The sequence below is a fragment of the Bicyclus anynana genome, chromosome 1, assembly GCF_947172395.1.
Source record: "Bicyclus anynana chromosome 1, ilBicAnyn1.1, whole genome shotgun sequence".
NCBI lineage: Eukaryota > Metazoa > Arthropoda > Insecta > Lepidoptera > Nymphalidae > Bicyclus > Bicyclus anynana.
Window position 1 is genome coordinate 1,636,912 of NC_069083.1, and position 17,733 is coordinate 1,654,644.

The 17,733-nt window shown below is 38.1% G+C and overlaps 1 protein-coding gene and 1 non-coding gene across 2 annotated transcripts in view; one reads left to right on the forward strand and one right to left on the reverse strand.

Annotated features, from left to right (window-relative positions):
• LOC112054224 (NBAS subunit of NRZ tethering complex) overlaps nt 1-12,766 on the reverse strand; it is a 36,903-nt gene extending 24,137 nt beyond the window's left edge. The window contains exons 1-15 of the mRNA XM_052883663.1: nt 12,543-12,766; nt 12,211-12,308; nt 11,529-11,662; nt 11,184-11,317; nt 10,556-10,650; nt 9,911-10,088; nt 9,259-9,414; nt 8,577-8,798; nt 7,590-7,694; nt 6,942-7,028; nt 6,193-6,390; nt 5,401-5,526; nt 4,482-4,605; nt 3,709-3,848; nt 992-1,305 (exon numbers count right to left, since the gene is read on the reverse strand). Coding sequence (XP_052739623.1) covers nt 992-1,305; nt 3,709-3,848; nt 4,482-4,605; nt 5,401-5,526; nt 6,193-6,390; nt 6,942-7,028; nt 7,590-7,694; nt 8,577-8,798; nt 9,259-9,414; nt 9,911-10,088; nt 10,556-10,650; nt 11,184-11,317; nt 11,529-11,662; nt 12,211-12,308; nt 12,543-12,614 — 2,183 coding nt within the window. The 5' untranslated portion in view covers nt 12,615-12,766. The remainder of the gene's footprint in view (nt 1-991; nt 1,306-3,708; nt 3,849-4,481; nt 4,606-5,400; nt 5,527-6,192; nt 6,391-6,941; nt 7,029-7,589; nt 7,695-8,576; nt 8,799-9,258; nt 9,415-9,910; nt 10,089-10,555; nt 10,651-11,183; nt 11,318-11,528; nt 11,663-12,210; nt 12,309-12,542) is intronic.
• Trnaf-gaa (transfer RNA phenylalanine (anticodon GAA)) lies at nt 2,197-2,269 on the forward strand. Its single transcript has one exon. It is a non-coding gene; the product is annotated as a tRNA-Phe (tRNA).
• Nucleotides 12,767-17,733: the final 4,967 nt, after the last annotated feature.

Here is a 17,733-nt window from a genome sequence, read left to right on the forward strand (position 1 = left end):
CGACATTGGTTTTCTTATTTTAGTAATCCACTACTGAGTCTGCTAAAAATATTTATCTAGGGGAGAATATAGAATCACCTGTAAGCCTACATCACGGATATACCAGAACTATCTTCATCCTATCGTAATGAAGAATGGGTCGAAGAACGAAGAACGCAGGGAGCCTGGATGCTGGCGCTCGAAACCGTGTTGTTGGGAAATCCTTTACAGGAGACCCTATATGTTTAGCAATGGACGTACTCCACTTATAATTATGATGATAATATATACGCCCGCAACTCTGCTTCGCGTGAAATTCTTGAATTAAATCGGTCTGAGGGTTTTATGAATATATCAATTACCATTAAGCGCCCCGCGCCCCACGCGTAATTTTTACACAGACTTTTACACGACCAACACATCGCTTAGACTATCCACAGAATATACACATAGAATGTTCGTTTACTTGATCGAATTTTTGCTGTTCCGTCAAAAGAAACGATTCTTTTAAGAAATTGTTTTTATTACAAATTTGATAAAATTATGGTAGAAATACTTACAAATGAAACGTTACTCCATCTTTTACTAAACTACAAGTTTTTGGCCGTTTTTTTGCAATTCAACTACACAAACCGGCATTTTTAAGGAGCTCTTTACACGACGAAAACGATAACAACAATGAAACATCGATTCTATAGCAACAGTTTTTATAAGCGCGTTAGATTTTAGATTAGATTATTAATGGTCAAAGTCTTATAAGGGTTCCGTAATCCACAAGGAACCCTTATGGTTTCGCCATGCCCGACTATCTGTCCGTCCACGGATAGCGCAGAGACTATTACTACTATTCGTAGTAGTAATTACTACTATTTAGTTACTCCGCAAATTGGCGTTTAAAAGCATACTTATTTTTCCTTGCAAGAAAACATTATACAGACGCCCCCGATTTCACTCGAGTAAAATTTTCAAATAATCAACCTTATTGTTTTAAAATTAGTAAATATAAAATCACCTGAATATCTCCTTCTTACACCAATCGTTCTCGTGCTCCGACGGCTGTATCTTGATGGGCGACTTGTTCTCGAACCAAGCGACGGGGTCCTTGGTGGGCAGCAGGTGTTGGTAGTCCATGGGGTACAGGGTCTCCGGCAGCTTGTCCAGCACCGCCAGCTGCAGCGGCAGGCTCCTGAGCAGCGGCCACAGGCAGGTGAGCGCCTCTATGCGGCCCTCCTTGGCGATCTCCATGGCGCTGTGCACGACGCTGTTGCTCCTCAGCCGGTGGTACTCGTCCTTTACGTACGTCGATTTCTCGCATCGGAGAATCGCCTACAAGCGAATTCATCTATCTATATACAGGGTGTGCCGTAATTATAATAATAATAATAGCCTTTTTATTTCGATAAAGAATCATGTAACAAATAATATGCATGCACAAAATAACAAAATGATTATATAAACAACGTGCAAATTGCACGTTGTAGAGTCAACATCTCCTGAGGATGCTCCGGTTTCGGGGTGAAACGTACGTAGAGAGTATTTTGTCGGACCTGGGTGACGTTGTCGCATGGGTTCGTCGACTTTTCGCGGATGATAGCAAAATAAATAAATCATTATATAATCATGATGAACTTCCGTAAAGTAACGCCTGCTTCTATCTAATAACAAAACGAGTTTACAAAAGTTGATTTTTTCTTTCTTATTCATTACGGACCCCTCTACGGGTGAAGGCCTCCTCCATTTCACCCCGAGTATGTCTGTTCTTTGCTGCAGTAATCCAATTTACACCGGCATTTTGGATATATTTGGATATATTTAACTTTGGATATGTGCCTTAATTAATGGATATCTAAAACTAAATTGAACATTATTGGAAAAATCCCTAGAATGACTAAGTTATATTTTTTTTTGGATTATTAAAATTTTTCTATCATGAATCTATAAAAACTCGAAACACCTCTAACCACTCGACATACAAAGATAAAATTCAAGAAATAACACAAAAACCTGGGAAAATAACGAAAACAACATTTAACGTAAACTTCCATTTGTATAAAGACTGTAAACTTTAATAAAATTTGTGTAAACTTTAATAAAATCTTATCTTTAATTTTACAAACAATAATTATTTTATCGAATGCAAATATTATCCTAAAGAATGTCGCTACTAATAACAAAAACCAGATTGTTCTGGTACAAAATTTTACCGCACACTATCAAGCCGAAATAGCTCAGTTGGGAGAGCGTTAGACTGAAGATCTAAAGGTCCCCGGTTCAATCCCGGGTTTCGGCAGTGTAAACTTTTTGCATTTTTTGTTAATATTTTATAACCAGATTTTAAAATCAAGTGATAATAAAAAAAAACAAATGATAATAAAAAAAAACAAATGATAATAAAAAAAAAAACAAATGATAATAAGCATTATCATTATTTTTTTTTCCGATTTTAAATGAAACAGTTCCTCGTGAAATATTCAAATTTCATTTATTTCAATTAGGCTTAGTTTACAAGTTATGTCATGATTTAATGGTGGTAATTGAAGTCGAAAACATAAAATTAAAGTTCGAATTAAAGTTCGAGTACGAAGGTTCCAAATGCACCTCGGTCCGAGAAGAGCCCACAACAAACTCAGCCAAGGTTACGTATACGTAAGCTAATATATATATAATAATGTCTACGTAGACTATACGAGGAATTGTTGTTCTGTTTAAACGGAAAAAAAGACTGCCTATTTATTTTACCCTGCCCAACACAAAACACTCCAATATCATTAGACTAATTAGGAGCAGGTACGACAATAGTCCCGATATAGTCCAGGTCATATAGGTAATACGTAGGTAATAGGTAGCTTTACGTTCAGCATTTACTATCTATACTAAAGCCTGACTTCGTTTATTTGTTTGTATGTTAGCCGCGTTAAATATTCATAAGTAAAAAAATTATATCAAACAAGTTATGATATTTAAGAATTAACTTTGGCATGACATTAATCCTTACGAACAAAAGTTCATCAAGAAAAATTCATGAAGATATAATTTAACTTTATAGCATGTCATTTCATCTTATAACATTTCCGCCGTGTTCGCGCCGCAAATATGCGCCATGACTGTTGATCTAGCTCTAGATATAGAATAGCTATAGAATAGTAGCTGAAATCCTGCGGGAACCATGGATTTTTCCGTCATAATAAGTAGCCTATGTTCTGCTCTAAGGTCCTATTTATATTAATACACAACTTCCTACAAATTGGTTCAGTAGTTTATCTGTGAAAGGTAACAGACAGACAGATAGTAGGTTAGCCGAAGAGGGGATTTTTTGCAGTTACTCAAAATTTCAAATTAAAATAAGAGTTGATAGCTAAAAACTGCACATTTCCAAAATCTGACAATTTGATGTAATGGAATGAGAGGATCTCAAAGTTACAAATAAAACCCTTATATTTTAGTTCTCTAGTTACGAGCGCGATAAATTTTTTACTTATTTCGAAGGAAATAACTTCCTAATTAATCGCTAAAATTTTCTGGCAATTTCAGTAAGCCAAAGTAATAAAAATTGCTTTTGAAGTCTGTAGTTTTTTTTCTACTCTTAAAGGTAAAAAAGTAAATAACCATTTATTCTTCCTATAACTTAATCTACCAAATGCAATCGGTCCCCATGACGCTCGAGTGACTGCAAATTTAGCATCCCGGGCTCCCCTACTATAGTACGGAAGTATGGATGAAACTGTTCACCTCGTAGAGTCGCAGGCGCTCCTTGTAGAACAGCATGACGTGCCGGCAGCGAAGCAGCTCGCTGGTGTACGCGTTGAGGTCCTCCAGCGTCACGCTGTCCGGGTCCTTCCACTCGTCTTCGGGCAGGTCTTTGTTGATTTCTTCAATTAAAGATTGACAATAGGGATGATGACAGTTTTTTAAATTGTATACAAATTAAGAGTATGCTAATAGTAAAGCAATTTTGTAAAAGTAACAGGGTATCTGCGATCATTACTTTCGGAGCTAAAGGGATTTAAAGGGTCAGATTTGCGGCGTTAGCGGATCCCTGAAAAACGCCCCATACAAAATGGCACGAACTAATGACGTCGTAGATAATGTAATGATCGTTAGATTTTTATGGTTCAAACAAAATGACTAATATCTTTGTTATCTGTGCGTTTATTTTTCACTATTTCTGTTGCCAAAATAAAACTAATATTTAAGGTGGTACAGCAGCAAGCCATAAAATCAAAAAAAATTGATTGAATTAATATTTAAGGTAATTTTTTGCTGGACAGTGGTATAGGAAACCCTTCGTCAACTATCCAACCAACCATCATTATAATTAATAAATAATAAGAAACAAACACCTCAGTTCTTAACATAGCCAACATATAAGTAACGAGTTCCTTACTTCCTTAGATCACACGACTGAAGTAAAATTTCTTAAGCTCTCCTTCTCTACGTCCGTTCCTTACTTACTCCCCAAGTCGAGCGTGCGTAAAGGCGTTATACTCCAACAATCCACATACCGTCCAATATTTTCTCGTTGGTAAGTTCCAAGCCAAAGTGTAACAGCTCTTTGGCGGCCTGCAGGCTCTCGGGCAAGCGGTCCACGCACTGGTGCACTGCCCAGATCTTCTTTGACACTTTACTCTGTAAAAGAATACAATTGTATACATTTCTTTACTTGTCATCTCGATATCCAATAGCACAACACCTTGCTGGTGTTTTAGCCTATTCACTAAGTTTGAGTACCGTTAGTTGATATATGAGTTGGCGAAGAATGCTCTATATTCAGTGGACAGAGCCTAAGACCAATGCATGCGTGTTGAAACAACTGTACATCACGAAAAGATTATAATTAAGATTAATGTTCACCTGTAATCGAGGAACTTGTGACAATAACTTAGGGAAACTTGTTATCACTGGCAAAGTGGAAGTAGAGAGACCTCGGGCAGAGATAGATCAAATCTGCACTTTCGATACAAGAGTCCTGAAAAGCCGAGCCGCATAGTGCGACATCGTGCGGAAAAAAGTCGTGAATGTGTGTCACGACCCTCAGCAATGAAGAACACGAAGCAAAGCGAGAGTTGATATACACGAAATTCACTATTTATTTAGTGCTTTAATTGTCAAAATTGAGATTATAGGAAAAAAATTTGAATCCGGTAGCTATTGGCAACCCACGAAGGGAAGGGTGAAGGGATATCATAGAGCAGAATAGGCAGTGGATATTGCCCAGTTGACATTGTAATTTTTTTTTAATTACTTTACCTATTCTTTTCTTTTTACCCAGCAGCTCTCACTTTATCTTTACTTTTGATATGAGTCTTCTGTATTTTTCAGCAGTTGTTGTTTTACTCGCATATACCTTACATCTTTTAGAATATGGGTATAAAAGTAACCTATACGCTATTCCAGACTGTTGCCTGAGTAACCAGTACTTACGAGATAGTTCTGTATGGCATCGATAGAGACAGGGTTCTTCCTCCACTGCTGCTGGTACACCAAGTCGCTGTCCAGCTCGAACGCCTCCGCCAGAGTCAGCGCCTCCGCGTAGTTGCCGCTTTCAATCTACTCGGCATAAAATATTTTTTCATTATCTGTAGTTATTAATGACAGAAAAGGTTCAGGAGTAAAAGGTAGTAAGTAATGCAGAGCATATTACCAGAAGAATGTTGAAATGAAAGAAAGTTGAAGGACACTAGAGGACAGGATGGCCAAAGAAGAGATTGTGGAGTGTATGAAAGAGGAATGGTGTGTAAAAGGAATATATGATAAGTTGATGGATGACAGAAGCAAATGGATTGACATACTGAACCCTCAACTGGAATAGGGTAAAGATGATGATTATGATAGGTATAGGTATTTATATTTAATAGCTCTATGTGAACCACTTTGACCAGGAAAATACTACCATCAAGCTCATGCTAATATCTGCCGCCAACACTACTAAACTGTGTGTTCAGAGTGATGGTTATAGTTGAAGCATAACACCATTCCACCATTGAAAAGTCCACTAATTACTGTTTTTTTAGGCTTTCGTAAAGCAGATTTTGAACAAATATCATTCAAGAGAGTTCAAAAGAAATCAGAACACATTCAATAAAGAATAAAATGGCCAGATAATTAGATTAACAAAAAACGTCCGTCTGCGGCTAACATACGTGGTTAAACATGAAACAGCTTTTTTCAATTTGATGGGGAATTTGATGATAAATAATAAATAATCTTCCTTACCTTTCTGGAAAACAGTTCGGTAGGCGTGGTGCTCTTCACGCCGAGGAGTCTGTATATCCTGGAGACGACGGTGATCTTGCGCGGCTTCGGCTGGAACGTCTCCATGTCGGTGATGGCGTACAGCACCGTTTTGAACAGCTCCTTGGTCACTTCCAGCATGGTGTCGTCCAACTCCGCTTCAGCATTCACTACTTCCATCTGTAATCAACACCAAAGCTGTCAAAAAAGAACTATTTTTATGTATCAGCTAGCTTTACAGTCATGCCTGATGGAAGCAATGATGCCAGCCTAAGCTGGAACACGCTTGACTAAAAGATGTCTATTTACTCTTGCCTTGAAGATACCCATATTAAAGGTGGCGTTGAAAACGGAAGCTAGCAGGGCATACCATATCTTTGCAGAAGCATATAAGGAAAGAATTGAGCAAGACATTGGCATCCATCAAATCCTATAGAACGGTAAAGGTGCATCGAGATCAAACAGTTCTTGGGCGCAATCAACGAAATCTTGTAGAGTACGGATAGCCAGGCAACCTTTCCAGGAAGTGATAAAGGAGATACCAAAATTGTATTGAAGTTTTTGTATTAATTGGAAAATAACATAAAACATTGTACTTTTTCTGGGATTTCTACAAGAGCTCACCATGCGCTCATTCCAACAAGTAGTAGTTAAGCCATCCCTCTGTTTTACGCATAACTCTTTCTGTGTAAAACAAATAGCCAGTAATGTAGTCAGCCTCGAGAACTCACCGACTCGTCGCTCCTGGACTTGCGCGCCGGCAGCACGTTGGTCTCGCACTCGAGCGCCATGAACGCGCCGTCGTACGCGCACGTCAGCTGATACACAAACAAACTCAATCATTAAATATTGACTTTCATTTTTTTTATATTTCTTTTCTACTGTGCAATCAGCTGCATCAGCTATAAGCAAATTGCAAGTTTGTTTTCATGGATACTAATGCGATTTTTATATCTCATTGATCTAAGTTCAACCTCTTCCTTTATTGTTTTCATGATATCAGTGAACAGCGTGAATGGAGCATTTGTGATGGATTTTAGATTTTTTTTTTATTTAAAAATTAAAATATTGGTGGTGTAACTTTTTTTAACTGACTGCTATTAGAGGCATAAAAGAATGTGATTTTTGCAGTTTTTTTTAATACGAGGGTATATGAAAAAATGTCATAGTCAGTTTTTAATCCGTTAAGATTTGGATAGTTTGTGATTATAATCAAGGAATTGTTTTTAAAATTCCAATTTTCAAAGTTACATGTCGCGATAGAGTCTCCCGGTATAACCAATTCAAATGTGTGCGTGATCTTAGAATAAGCGAGGAATACTACGATACATCTGAACTCAAACTAGACCAAATAATTTTTAAATTTTTAATTAAGATACCTTTGGTGTTCCTTGGAAAAACTCCGGTTTCTTGCTGAGAATGTTCACCATATCCTTAACCCCGCACACTGTCACCGCTCCGCTGAATCTCGACACGATGATTTCCTGAATATAAAAAAAAAATATACAAAAATTAGAGGCCACAAGTTTTCGAAATCTTTCGACGCCGCATCGACAAATCGTCGTTAAGTAATTATATACTAATTATCTTCCTCTATCCTTAAGATGGAAGCAGTGGCGTGTACAGCATTTTGGTCTAGGGTAGGCATTATATGAAGAGATTGTATAGAATGGAAAATTCCTTATCCAATCTAGTAGGCCAAACATGCAACTCACGGCATTATTTATTTATTTCCATGAAATATGCCCATAGAAACATTACAGTTTCCCAATTCGTTTCCCGAGCAATCATAAATAGTATCTAACTACAACAAAAAATATTAAATTACAAAATTGCAAAATATATTACGTCTTGAAGGCAAATCGACCATAACTCCGAATCACAAATACCTCTCTCTCTTTTGTCCTAACGCAACAAAAGAGCGATTGGATCGCATGTTAGGTGTACAGGTTCGTAATGAGTCCTCAATTTAGGCATCAATGAATTGCACGCCACTGGATGGAAGCCTGTGCCCAATAGATTTGAAACTTATAGGGTCTGTTAAATCTTGCGCGGGGGCCAATCTCTACCAAGGAATTTTAAGAGGAACGGGTGACTTTATATCCAGCCTCAAGTCCGGCATCCGACAGTCGCCATGCGGAGGGTGAGGACCGTAATGTGTAGGGTATGCACGTCGCTGCTCCACCAGTTGACGTCGGCGGGCGCGTAGAGCGCGGGGTCGCGCGAGATCCGGCGCCAGCGGGCTGTGCAGCGCGTGCTGCGGCTGCTCCGCCAGCCGGAAGCGCCGCTCCGCACGCAGCGCCGGCAGTCGCCACACCGACAGTCGCCATGCGGAGGGTGAGGATCGTAATGTGTAGGGTACGCACGTCGCTGCTCCACCAGTTGACGTCGGCGGGCGCGTAGAGCGCGGGGTCGCGCGCGCGCTCCGGCGCCAGCGGGCTGTGCAGCGCGTGCTGCGGCTGCTCCGCCAGCCGGAAGCGCCGCTCCGCACGCAGCGCCGGCAGTCGCCACACCGACACGTCACCGTTGCAGTGAATGCACACCAGCCGATTGTGGTCCAGCGACGTCGCCATGCGGATTATGAAGTTCTGCGAATTACAATAATTCTAAATAAATTCTCAAAAATAAGCTGCACTAAATTTCGAATCAATATTATCAACTAAAGTTAGCGGGGTGAAAGACAAAATGGTGACACACAATCTCCACGAAAACGTGGGAAATGAAAACATTTCCCACGGAAGTGTTTGTACAATTTTAAATGCGTTTAAAAAGTCTTGTTTCTAGGACTAGACTACCAAGTGACACAAGGTGAAATTACATAGACCTTTCCTTAATAAAAAACCAACAGGCTTATGTTAAACCTACGTTAACCGTCCTTGGCCATGCGCTAAGTGTGGGCATAAGACAACATGGAAGGAAGAGAGCAGCGGTCGGCAGGCGCATTTTTCATTTATTCATTGTGTGTTGCTCGCTCCTCTGTTGTCATACCCAAGTCAAAGGCTTTCTATGCTGTTCTCGGCAAGTTTTAGTACAATAATCAAGGCTCACCATGTTCTTAGAGAAAACCAACGGTATATAAAGGCTGAACCGCTCGTTGGCCAGCTGCGCCTCCAGCTCGTCGGATACCACAGACAGCTTGTAGAACGGCTCGTCGTTGAGCAGGCGCCATGCTGTGATGCCTGCGCTGACCGGCGACGACGGGTCCTGCCGACAACTTACTACTTGAACATGCAAGAAGCGTTACAGAGGCCAGCTTGTCGTAAGTGGAAAATAGATTATTGTAAGAACTTCGAGCAAAGGCGTTAAACATCTTAACGCAAACCACTATTTTGTATCTTTAACGGTATACGACATAAATATAATATCACAATCTGCATAAGTGTTGTCTGTACATTCCAAGCCGCCAGGGAGCATTACAAATAAGTATCACACCTCAGTCAATCCCCAATACTGTAAAATCTGCTGTACTTTTGTACTACAGAAGCAAGGGCTGATTCATGTGGTTAGTATGGAGTGGTGCTGCTTAAAGCCGGAAACTGCTGTTGTACCTGGCGGCAACCAGTATTGGAGGGGAAATTTAGTTAGTGGCAATCACAATAGATTGGAAGCGGTCAACGTGATACAGGGACCTGGTGAAGACCTGCAGAGCCGCTACATCAAGAAGAAGAAGAAGAAGCTTACTGAAGCTTGAAGGCAGTACCTTGTGCGGCGCCCTCGGCACGCCGGCGACGTAGAGCGTGGCGTGCGGCTCGCAGTACGCCGCAGCCGCCACGCCGCCGGGGAAGAGGAACGAGTGGTGAAGCTTGAAGCCCTCAGTCTGTGACACCAGGTAGCCGCGCAGCTTGCCGTCATACGTCACCACCAGCACCTCCCAGTTCCTGTTAAGATTTATGATACAGCAAATCCCCACTCAATGAGTGCCAAACACAACTTCTTGACACTCAATCCCAGTAGTTGCATTTGCAAATTCAACCTTAAACTCAATACTTAAGGTTGAATTTGCCATACCATACCATTACCATATAAATTACAATGTCAAATATCAATATTGTTAATGGATTTTATAAGAATGGGATTTATTCAACTATAATTTTTTTATTACAAGCAAGATTACTTGTTTTTGCACTGTGACCTTGTCTATCTACTTGACAATTTACTTTGTCATTCAAGAATCAACAATGTAGATACTAAAAAGATGTGGAATAATACTTATAGTTTACATTTTCTCCACTACTTCCAATGGTGATCTCAATATTTTCAAAAAATATAATAGTGTATATATTAAATGATTTATAAAATATGTATATATTAAATGATTTATAAAAAATTAGTTGGTTATACACACCATTTTGTGTCCTTTACTCTAAGTGGCCTGAATATTATATCTGAAACTGCATGAGTGTTGTCGGTACATTCCAAGCCGCCGGGTCTAGAGCAGTCCTGCAAAGACACACACAGTTTCACTGTTTTAAATATTGAAGAGCAGAATTTTTGAAGTAATTAGAAAATCAACTATTTTAAATTAATTATTTAAAATTATGAAATAAAATTAATATATCAAATTATTTATTTTAAATTAACAAAGATAATTAATTAATCTCTATTATTCCATTTCAAGATTAGTGAAAATCCTACTCTCAAGAAGGTAAATGGGTCGAAGACAGGGGACTAGACAGGGGGGTAGACTACAAGGCCCCCATACATATCAAAGCAAAAATTTGCAAAAAGTAATTTACAATATTTCAATATTATACTTAATTTGGGTGGCACTTTCCAGAAAAAAACATACAAAAAGAACTGCAGAAATGATGATAGTAAAAAAGCAATACTTTATGGGAGAGTAAATAAAAAAATAAAGAGATTTTTCGGGATTTGCCGCTTGTCTACTGAGCCCTAACTAATTTTGATGAGTATTGTAGTGTGCCCTGGAGGAGCTAATCACGCTACACCACTGATTAAAGGTACAAACTTACAGCAGGTATGTTGAAGAGATTTGAAGCAGTAAGGTCAAAAAAGCTAACAACCCCATTGCCATATGCCACCACTATAAATGAGCAGTCAGGACTCCAAACCAATTTCCTCCACTGAGCATAGCCATCTCTGGATACTGTAACAGATAAATTTTGCAATAAACTTACTATAGTGTTTTCCAGATAGCATGGGTATGGTGACAGTTGCCTTATGACATTCATAATACATACTATTATTGTGAATTGCGGCAAACTTTCAAGAGTTAAATGAGCTGTCATCTATCATGCTATCTGAAAAACACTATAAGCATAATTGAATTATGTTTTAAGCAACTCTGACTTTCATACCTGTAGTTCTTGCTGCAATTGTTGCATATTCTGACCTTTTTGTTCTAATTTCCAATATATTATCAGTTAGAACTGCAATCACCTTTCCTTCATCACCCAGAGCTATGTGCCACTTCTGCTGCCTCTCTTTGTGTCTGCAGAATATAATAAACATTTTTTTAAAGCAGATTTACCTAGAATGTAATTATTAGTATGTACATAATTTGCCTCAAAGGAATGCCTCAAATAGTTTTTCATTTTGGCAGATTTTTATATACAGGGTGCTCGGGATTATTTCCCTTAACTCTAGGGTTATATTGTCTAAGGAAAATTATTTAATAATGTCTAAGAAACATGTGTACCAAAATCTTTATTTTCAGAGTAAAAAATATTTCTATTGTAAATATAAATCCTTATATTATGACCTAGCCATTGATAAATAAATATCATGAAGTAGCTTACTAGTGAAGTACGGAGTGCCAGTTGTAATATCTCATCAATATCAACAGTCTACTACGATTATCTTTTAAAATGCCAGTATAGATAAAGGCGTGTGTTACATGGATAGTCAGAATTATTTTAATTACTTTGTATGAAAAATTAAAAAGTTTTTATGAGTAAAAAAAAATTAGTTATGCAGTTTGGCTTCTTTGACATATTTTTAGTACTTCTAGATTATAATATATTCTTCATCTCTACTTACGCAGTGACACTGTCGATCAAACTTTTTTTAGCACCGAAAAATTTTAACCATCGCCACAAACTTGATATATTCTCTGGTAATATGTTATCAGGCTTTTGCTGAAATTAAATTTTAATCAATATTTTATTTTATTTTGTATTATTGCAGGTTTAAGATAAGACAACATGAAAAAATAAAATATTAAAACCGAACCCTGTCTGAAAAAGTCCACACAAAAAACTTTTGTGTATTTTGTTAAGCATTATTCATATATAATCAAAGTTACATTTTTTTAACATTATTTATTTACTTGTAAATTTAGAATAGAGATTTAAAAGATTGAAAAGACATACCAAATATTCTGGCTCAGGTTTCCATTCAGAAAAAACATATAACTCATGTAAAATAGATTTGCTTTCAGCCATTATTAACAAGTAATATTTTAAGCTTTTATTTATATTACTTGTTAACTACTATTTATTAAATTCCATTGAAAATTTTAAATTTTATAAATATTTTTTTGCCAATGAAAAATCGACTTTACGTTGGTTTTGACGGCAAAGTGCCAAACGACAAAACAAAAACTAAATGACATTTGATACTTCGTTCAAGAAGTTAAGTATTGATTTTTAAATTGTGTTCATTTACTAAGAAAGTTTTTTTATCCCGCTACTTGTAATGTAATGGTATGAGAAACCTCTGTGTGCTTAAAAACTACAGCAATCGAAGGCAATTATAATATTTCTTTATTTCCATGTTAAATGTTTCAGAACATTTGTATTTATCCTCTACTTTACATCTGTATTCTGCTTTCTGTCATTGCTCGTTGTCATTTGTCATTCTCATTGGTTCTCTCTAGTCTCTTCTCTATGTGGTTCTGCTCTACGCATAGAGTAGAATGTATGCTCTACGCATAGATATATAACTATATATATTGTTCTAAGTCTATGGCTCTTTTTTTTTTTTTTTTTTTTTTATATACAGAAGGGGAAATCCTCATGGACACCTGGTTGAGCTAGGTAGTGCCGGACTCTTACCGGCTAAAACCCCTCCTGTCGCCCTGTTGTCCGTGTACCCGCCTTACAGCCTAACACGGCAACCATTGTGTCTATTTCAAGTCTTTCTCCTTTTCTCCTCTTTTTCCTTTTCTCTCATGACTCTATCTAAGAAGTCAACGATAGTCGTCCAGTTATTTGACGTTTCCAACATTTTGGGTACAAGATTTTCTTCCGAGATATCACCCACTTTCGCACAAACTTCTTTTCTGTCTTTACTCCACCGTAGGCAGTGGAATATTGTGTGCAATGCATTGTCCGTTTCACTACAGTACATACATGTCGCATCTGGCCTTTTTCTGATTCCTGCGAGATAGTCCATAAACACACCGTGACCTGTCAAACATTGCGTCAGATGGTATGATAAGCGCCCATGTCGTCTGCTGGTCCATTTTGTTAGGTTTGGGATCAGACGGTGCGTCCATCTGCCTTTGTCAGATGCATCCCACTCCTCTTGCCAACGTGCAAGGGTTTCCTTTTTGACTGATTCAGGAACTTGGGAATCTTTTTGCCTTAATTCTGTTTTTTCCATTGCAATTAGGTGGACAGGCGTCAGGTTAGCGAGAACCAGCGCTGCATCTGTGGATACTGTCTTGTATGCGGAACAGACACGGAGTGCTAATACACGTTGAGCTTTTAGTACCTTCCTTCTGTGTATGGCAAACTTCATGGCTGATCCCCAGACTGGTGCTGCATACAGAATTATCGACTGAGTCGCCATAGCCAGCGTCCTTCTTTTATTATCACTGGGGCCTTTTGTGTTTAGTAGCAACTTGCACAGGGCCCTAGCTGTTCTAAAGGCTTTCTCGCATACTGATTTTAAGTGTAGACCGAAAGTTAATCCCCAGTCCAGCTTAACGCCAAGGTAAGTAACACTAAATGACGGTCTTACTAGTATTCCTCCGCAGTCAAAATGTACGCGCTGAACAGTTTTTCTCCTATTAAAGATGACTGCTTCCGTTTTTTCCGGTGCAATTGATAATTTGTTTTGGTGCATCCACAGATTTACAGAGTGCAGTGTCTCATTTGACTTAATGATTAGCTCATATTCCTCCTTTGCGGTGACCGATATAGCTAAATCGTCTGCATAGCACACGAGTTTCACTCCCTCTGGCACTTCAATGTTCATTATGTCATCATAGAGGATATTCCACAGAGTTGGGCCAAGTACGGATCCTTGGGGTACTCCCCCAGTTACTTTTGCCCTAACTTTGCTGTCCAGTAGTATGTAACGATTTTTAAAGTAGTCTACGATTATGTTTATTATGTATTTATTGACATGCCGGGACTTCAACTTTTGTATTATAATAGGCCACGAGGCGGAATTAAATGCATTTCTTACATCAATCAGTATGAGACAGTTCCATTGGCCATTCATATTTGCTAGTTTTGCGGTTTGGACTACGTCCTCGATTGCATCAACAGTTGATCGAGCTGATCTAAAACCGTACTGGTTGTTGTGTAATCCGCCGTTTTTCTCAATCTCCTGATTAAGTCTAATGTTTACCAGTCGTTCGAAGGACTTCGCAATCACGTTTAGAAGGCAAATGGGTCTGTATTTTGTTTGCTCGGTAATATCTTTTTTGGGCTTATCTATTAGTATAAGCTTTGCAACTTTCCAGTTGTCCGGAAAGCTACCCTGTTCCAGTAGTTTATTGAATAGACAAGTAAAATATTCCGCATTTTTGCAAATAACTGACTTTACAGCCTCCGGTGGAATTGTATCTGGTCCCGGTGCCTTGTTTAATTTAATTTTGTTACCGCACTCTCTTGTTTCCTCTAATTTGAAAGCTATTTTTTCGAAGTCTACATCTTCTACCTCTTCTACACTTAGATCGTGCCTTTGTGGTGATGTAATAAAAAGGTTCTCGAAAACAGCCCTTTTTTGTTCTATAGAGAGACATGTTTTAGGGTTGGGTAGTTGCATATGACTTTTGACAGTTTTATATGCAGCGCCGTAGATATCAGATTCGAGGCCCTTACATAAGACCTCCCATGCCTGAGCCTTAGCTGCCGATATAATCTTCTTTAACTCCCTCTTTGAAATTTTATAATCTTGTCTTAGGTTTTCCTTTTCAGACGGTTCTTTGCATTTTTGAAATTTCTTTCGTTTTTTCCTAGTCTCTTTGATTTTATTTTGTATGTACTCATTCCACCAATACGGAAGTTTATAGGCATCATCGCATTTGATACGAGGTGTGCTTTTTTGGAATGCTATCTTCAGAGCTTCTTCGCATAGGTCCTTGTCTTCTTCTTTGTTTTCGATTTCTTGTCTAAAGTACTTGTTCAGTTTTTCCAGATCTGTCTTTCCGTATATGTACTTTGGCTTACTTTTTCCCTTCATATATATATCTGTCAAAATAAGTTTATGGTCACTCATAGATTCCTCCTCTAAAACCAACCACATGATTTTTTCGTTTGTAGTTTTGCCACTTATTATCGTAAGATCAATATAAGATTTTCCATTATTTCTTACACAGGTTGGTAGTTTACCATCATTGAGTACAGCTAGGTCTAGTCTATGGACCCATTCTAGCATTTCCTCACCTTTCTTATTTGTTTGCGTTCCACCCCAACAAGGATGTTTTGCATTAAAGTCTCCTGTGATTATGAGCCTTTTATTTCTTTCTTGCGCCTCTAGTATATCTTGTTGGATTATGTATAAATTATCCTTGAAGTCCTCAAGTGTGCTTTTATTTGGACTCATATATATGCTATAGAGGGCAAAGTCAGCAGTCTCTATGCACACGAAACAATCTGAGGATCGGTAAGAGTGTACCTGGAATTTTCTGCTAAAATTCAGGATCATTACGTCTGCGTTTGCGTTTTTATAGCCGTGTTTTCTCTTAATCTTACATTTGGTTATATTTGGTTCGCTAAGGACTATGAAGTCACACTTTCTTTGCGCTGCAACTATTTTGGCAATGTCATGCGCACTTTCGCTCCTATTTGCGTTTAGTTGCAGGATTGTGAATTTTCAAGACTTTTCCTACGGCCTTTATATCTTCTTGATATGTTAAGAGCTTTTTGGAATACTCTACATCTGCTACTTCCGGCTGCATGTCCCTCCTCTTCGCAGTGTGGGCAAAATGGTCTTTTATTGCAATCTTTAGCTTTGTGGCCAATACACTTACGACACTTCTTACTTCTGTCTTCTCCCGTGCACTGTGCAGCTTTATGGTCGTATCCCCAGCATCGATAACAACTTGGTATTTCTACTCTTTCTTGTACGTAGCAAATGTTTAACCCCACTCTTATTTTTTTCTTGTCTAGAATTCTAGTACAATCTGAGTCTTCTATCCAAATTGTGGCTATTTGGTTTCCATTTTGGGAAGGTCGAAGAGTTTTTATTTCTAATTGATCCCGGTATTGGATTAGATCTGTATTCAATATTGCTTCCCTGATGTTATCTTCTTCTGCAGTGGCGTCTATGTCCTTTATGTGTATGAGCTTCCGTTTTAGATTGTTAAGCACTGTTGCAATCTTGCAATTTTCCTTAATACCGTTTATAAGATTACCTTTATCCACCTTTTCTGAGACTCTTAGCAAGATTTTTCCAGACTTCGTTTTTCTTACTCCTTTTATATTCTCAAGTGTATCACTATTTTTCAGGCCTAAATGTAGTTTTCTGACAGTTTCTGCATATGTAGCTTCTTTGTCTTCTATAAGTATGATGTTTTCTTTATCCCTATTTTTTACTTCCTTTTTTGTGTTTTGTTTCTTGGCTGTCCTTAGCGTTACCTTTAATTTCGTGCTATGGAAGATTGATTCCAGTATTTTTCTCATAGGGTCTGCTCTCACGGCTTGAGGAGAAACTACCGTTATCTCCTGAATCCCTAGATCGTTACTTACTTTTTTTAACTCTTGGCATAATTGAAATATGTCTGACTGAGTGCTACCGTCTTGTTTTGTTGGATCATAAAAGAAAGCAATGATATTCTTCTCTTTACAGTAATCCCCCTGTCTGGTTTTATACATAGTACATTGTTTGACAGAGGTGAAGTGGCCTCCATTGCATTCTACCTTTTCTCCTTCCTTGAGTTCCGGATATCTATTTAAAATTCTTTTTCCCAATTTTGTCTGTCTTTCCTCTATTTCATCGCAGAAGTATACCACATTTGTGATTGTGTCTTTCAAAGGGTCTCCATGATCAATACGCGTATTTTTAAAACTATCCTCGGCCCAAGTTAAGTCAATAACTTTTTTGAGATCTTCGTAAGAATTAATTTTTGTATTAATTAGGTTAAATTGATCATCATGTACCAAGCATTTATGACAGTGTACTTCCTTGTCTTTATTTATACTTTCGAAACGATCTTCATATTTTTTCTTGAGTTCGTGAAGCTCACTTTCCAGTTTAGCATATTTGCCTTCCTGCATTTCCTTGTAATCCTGCAGTTCCTTCTGTAATTCTAGGATTTTATGTGCATCGTATTTATGTTTCATAATTGTTTGTTTAACCAAGCTGCTTATTTCCATTGCAAATTTC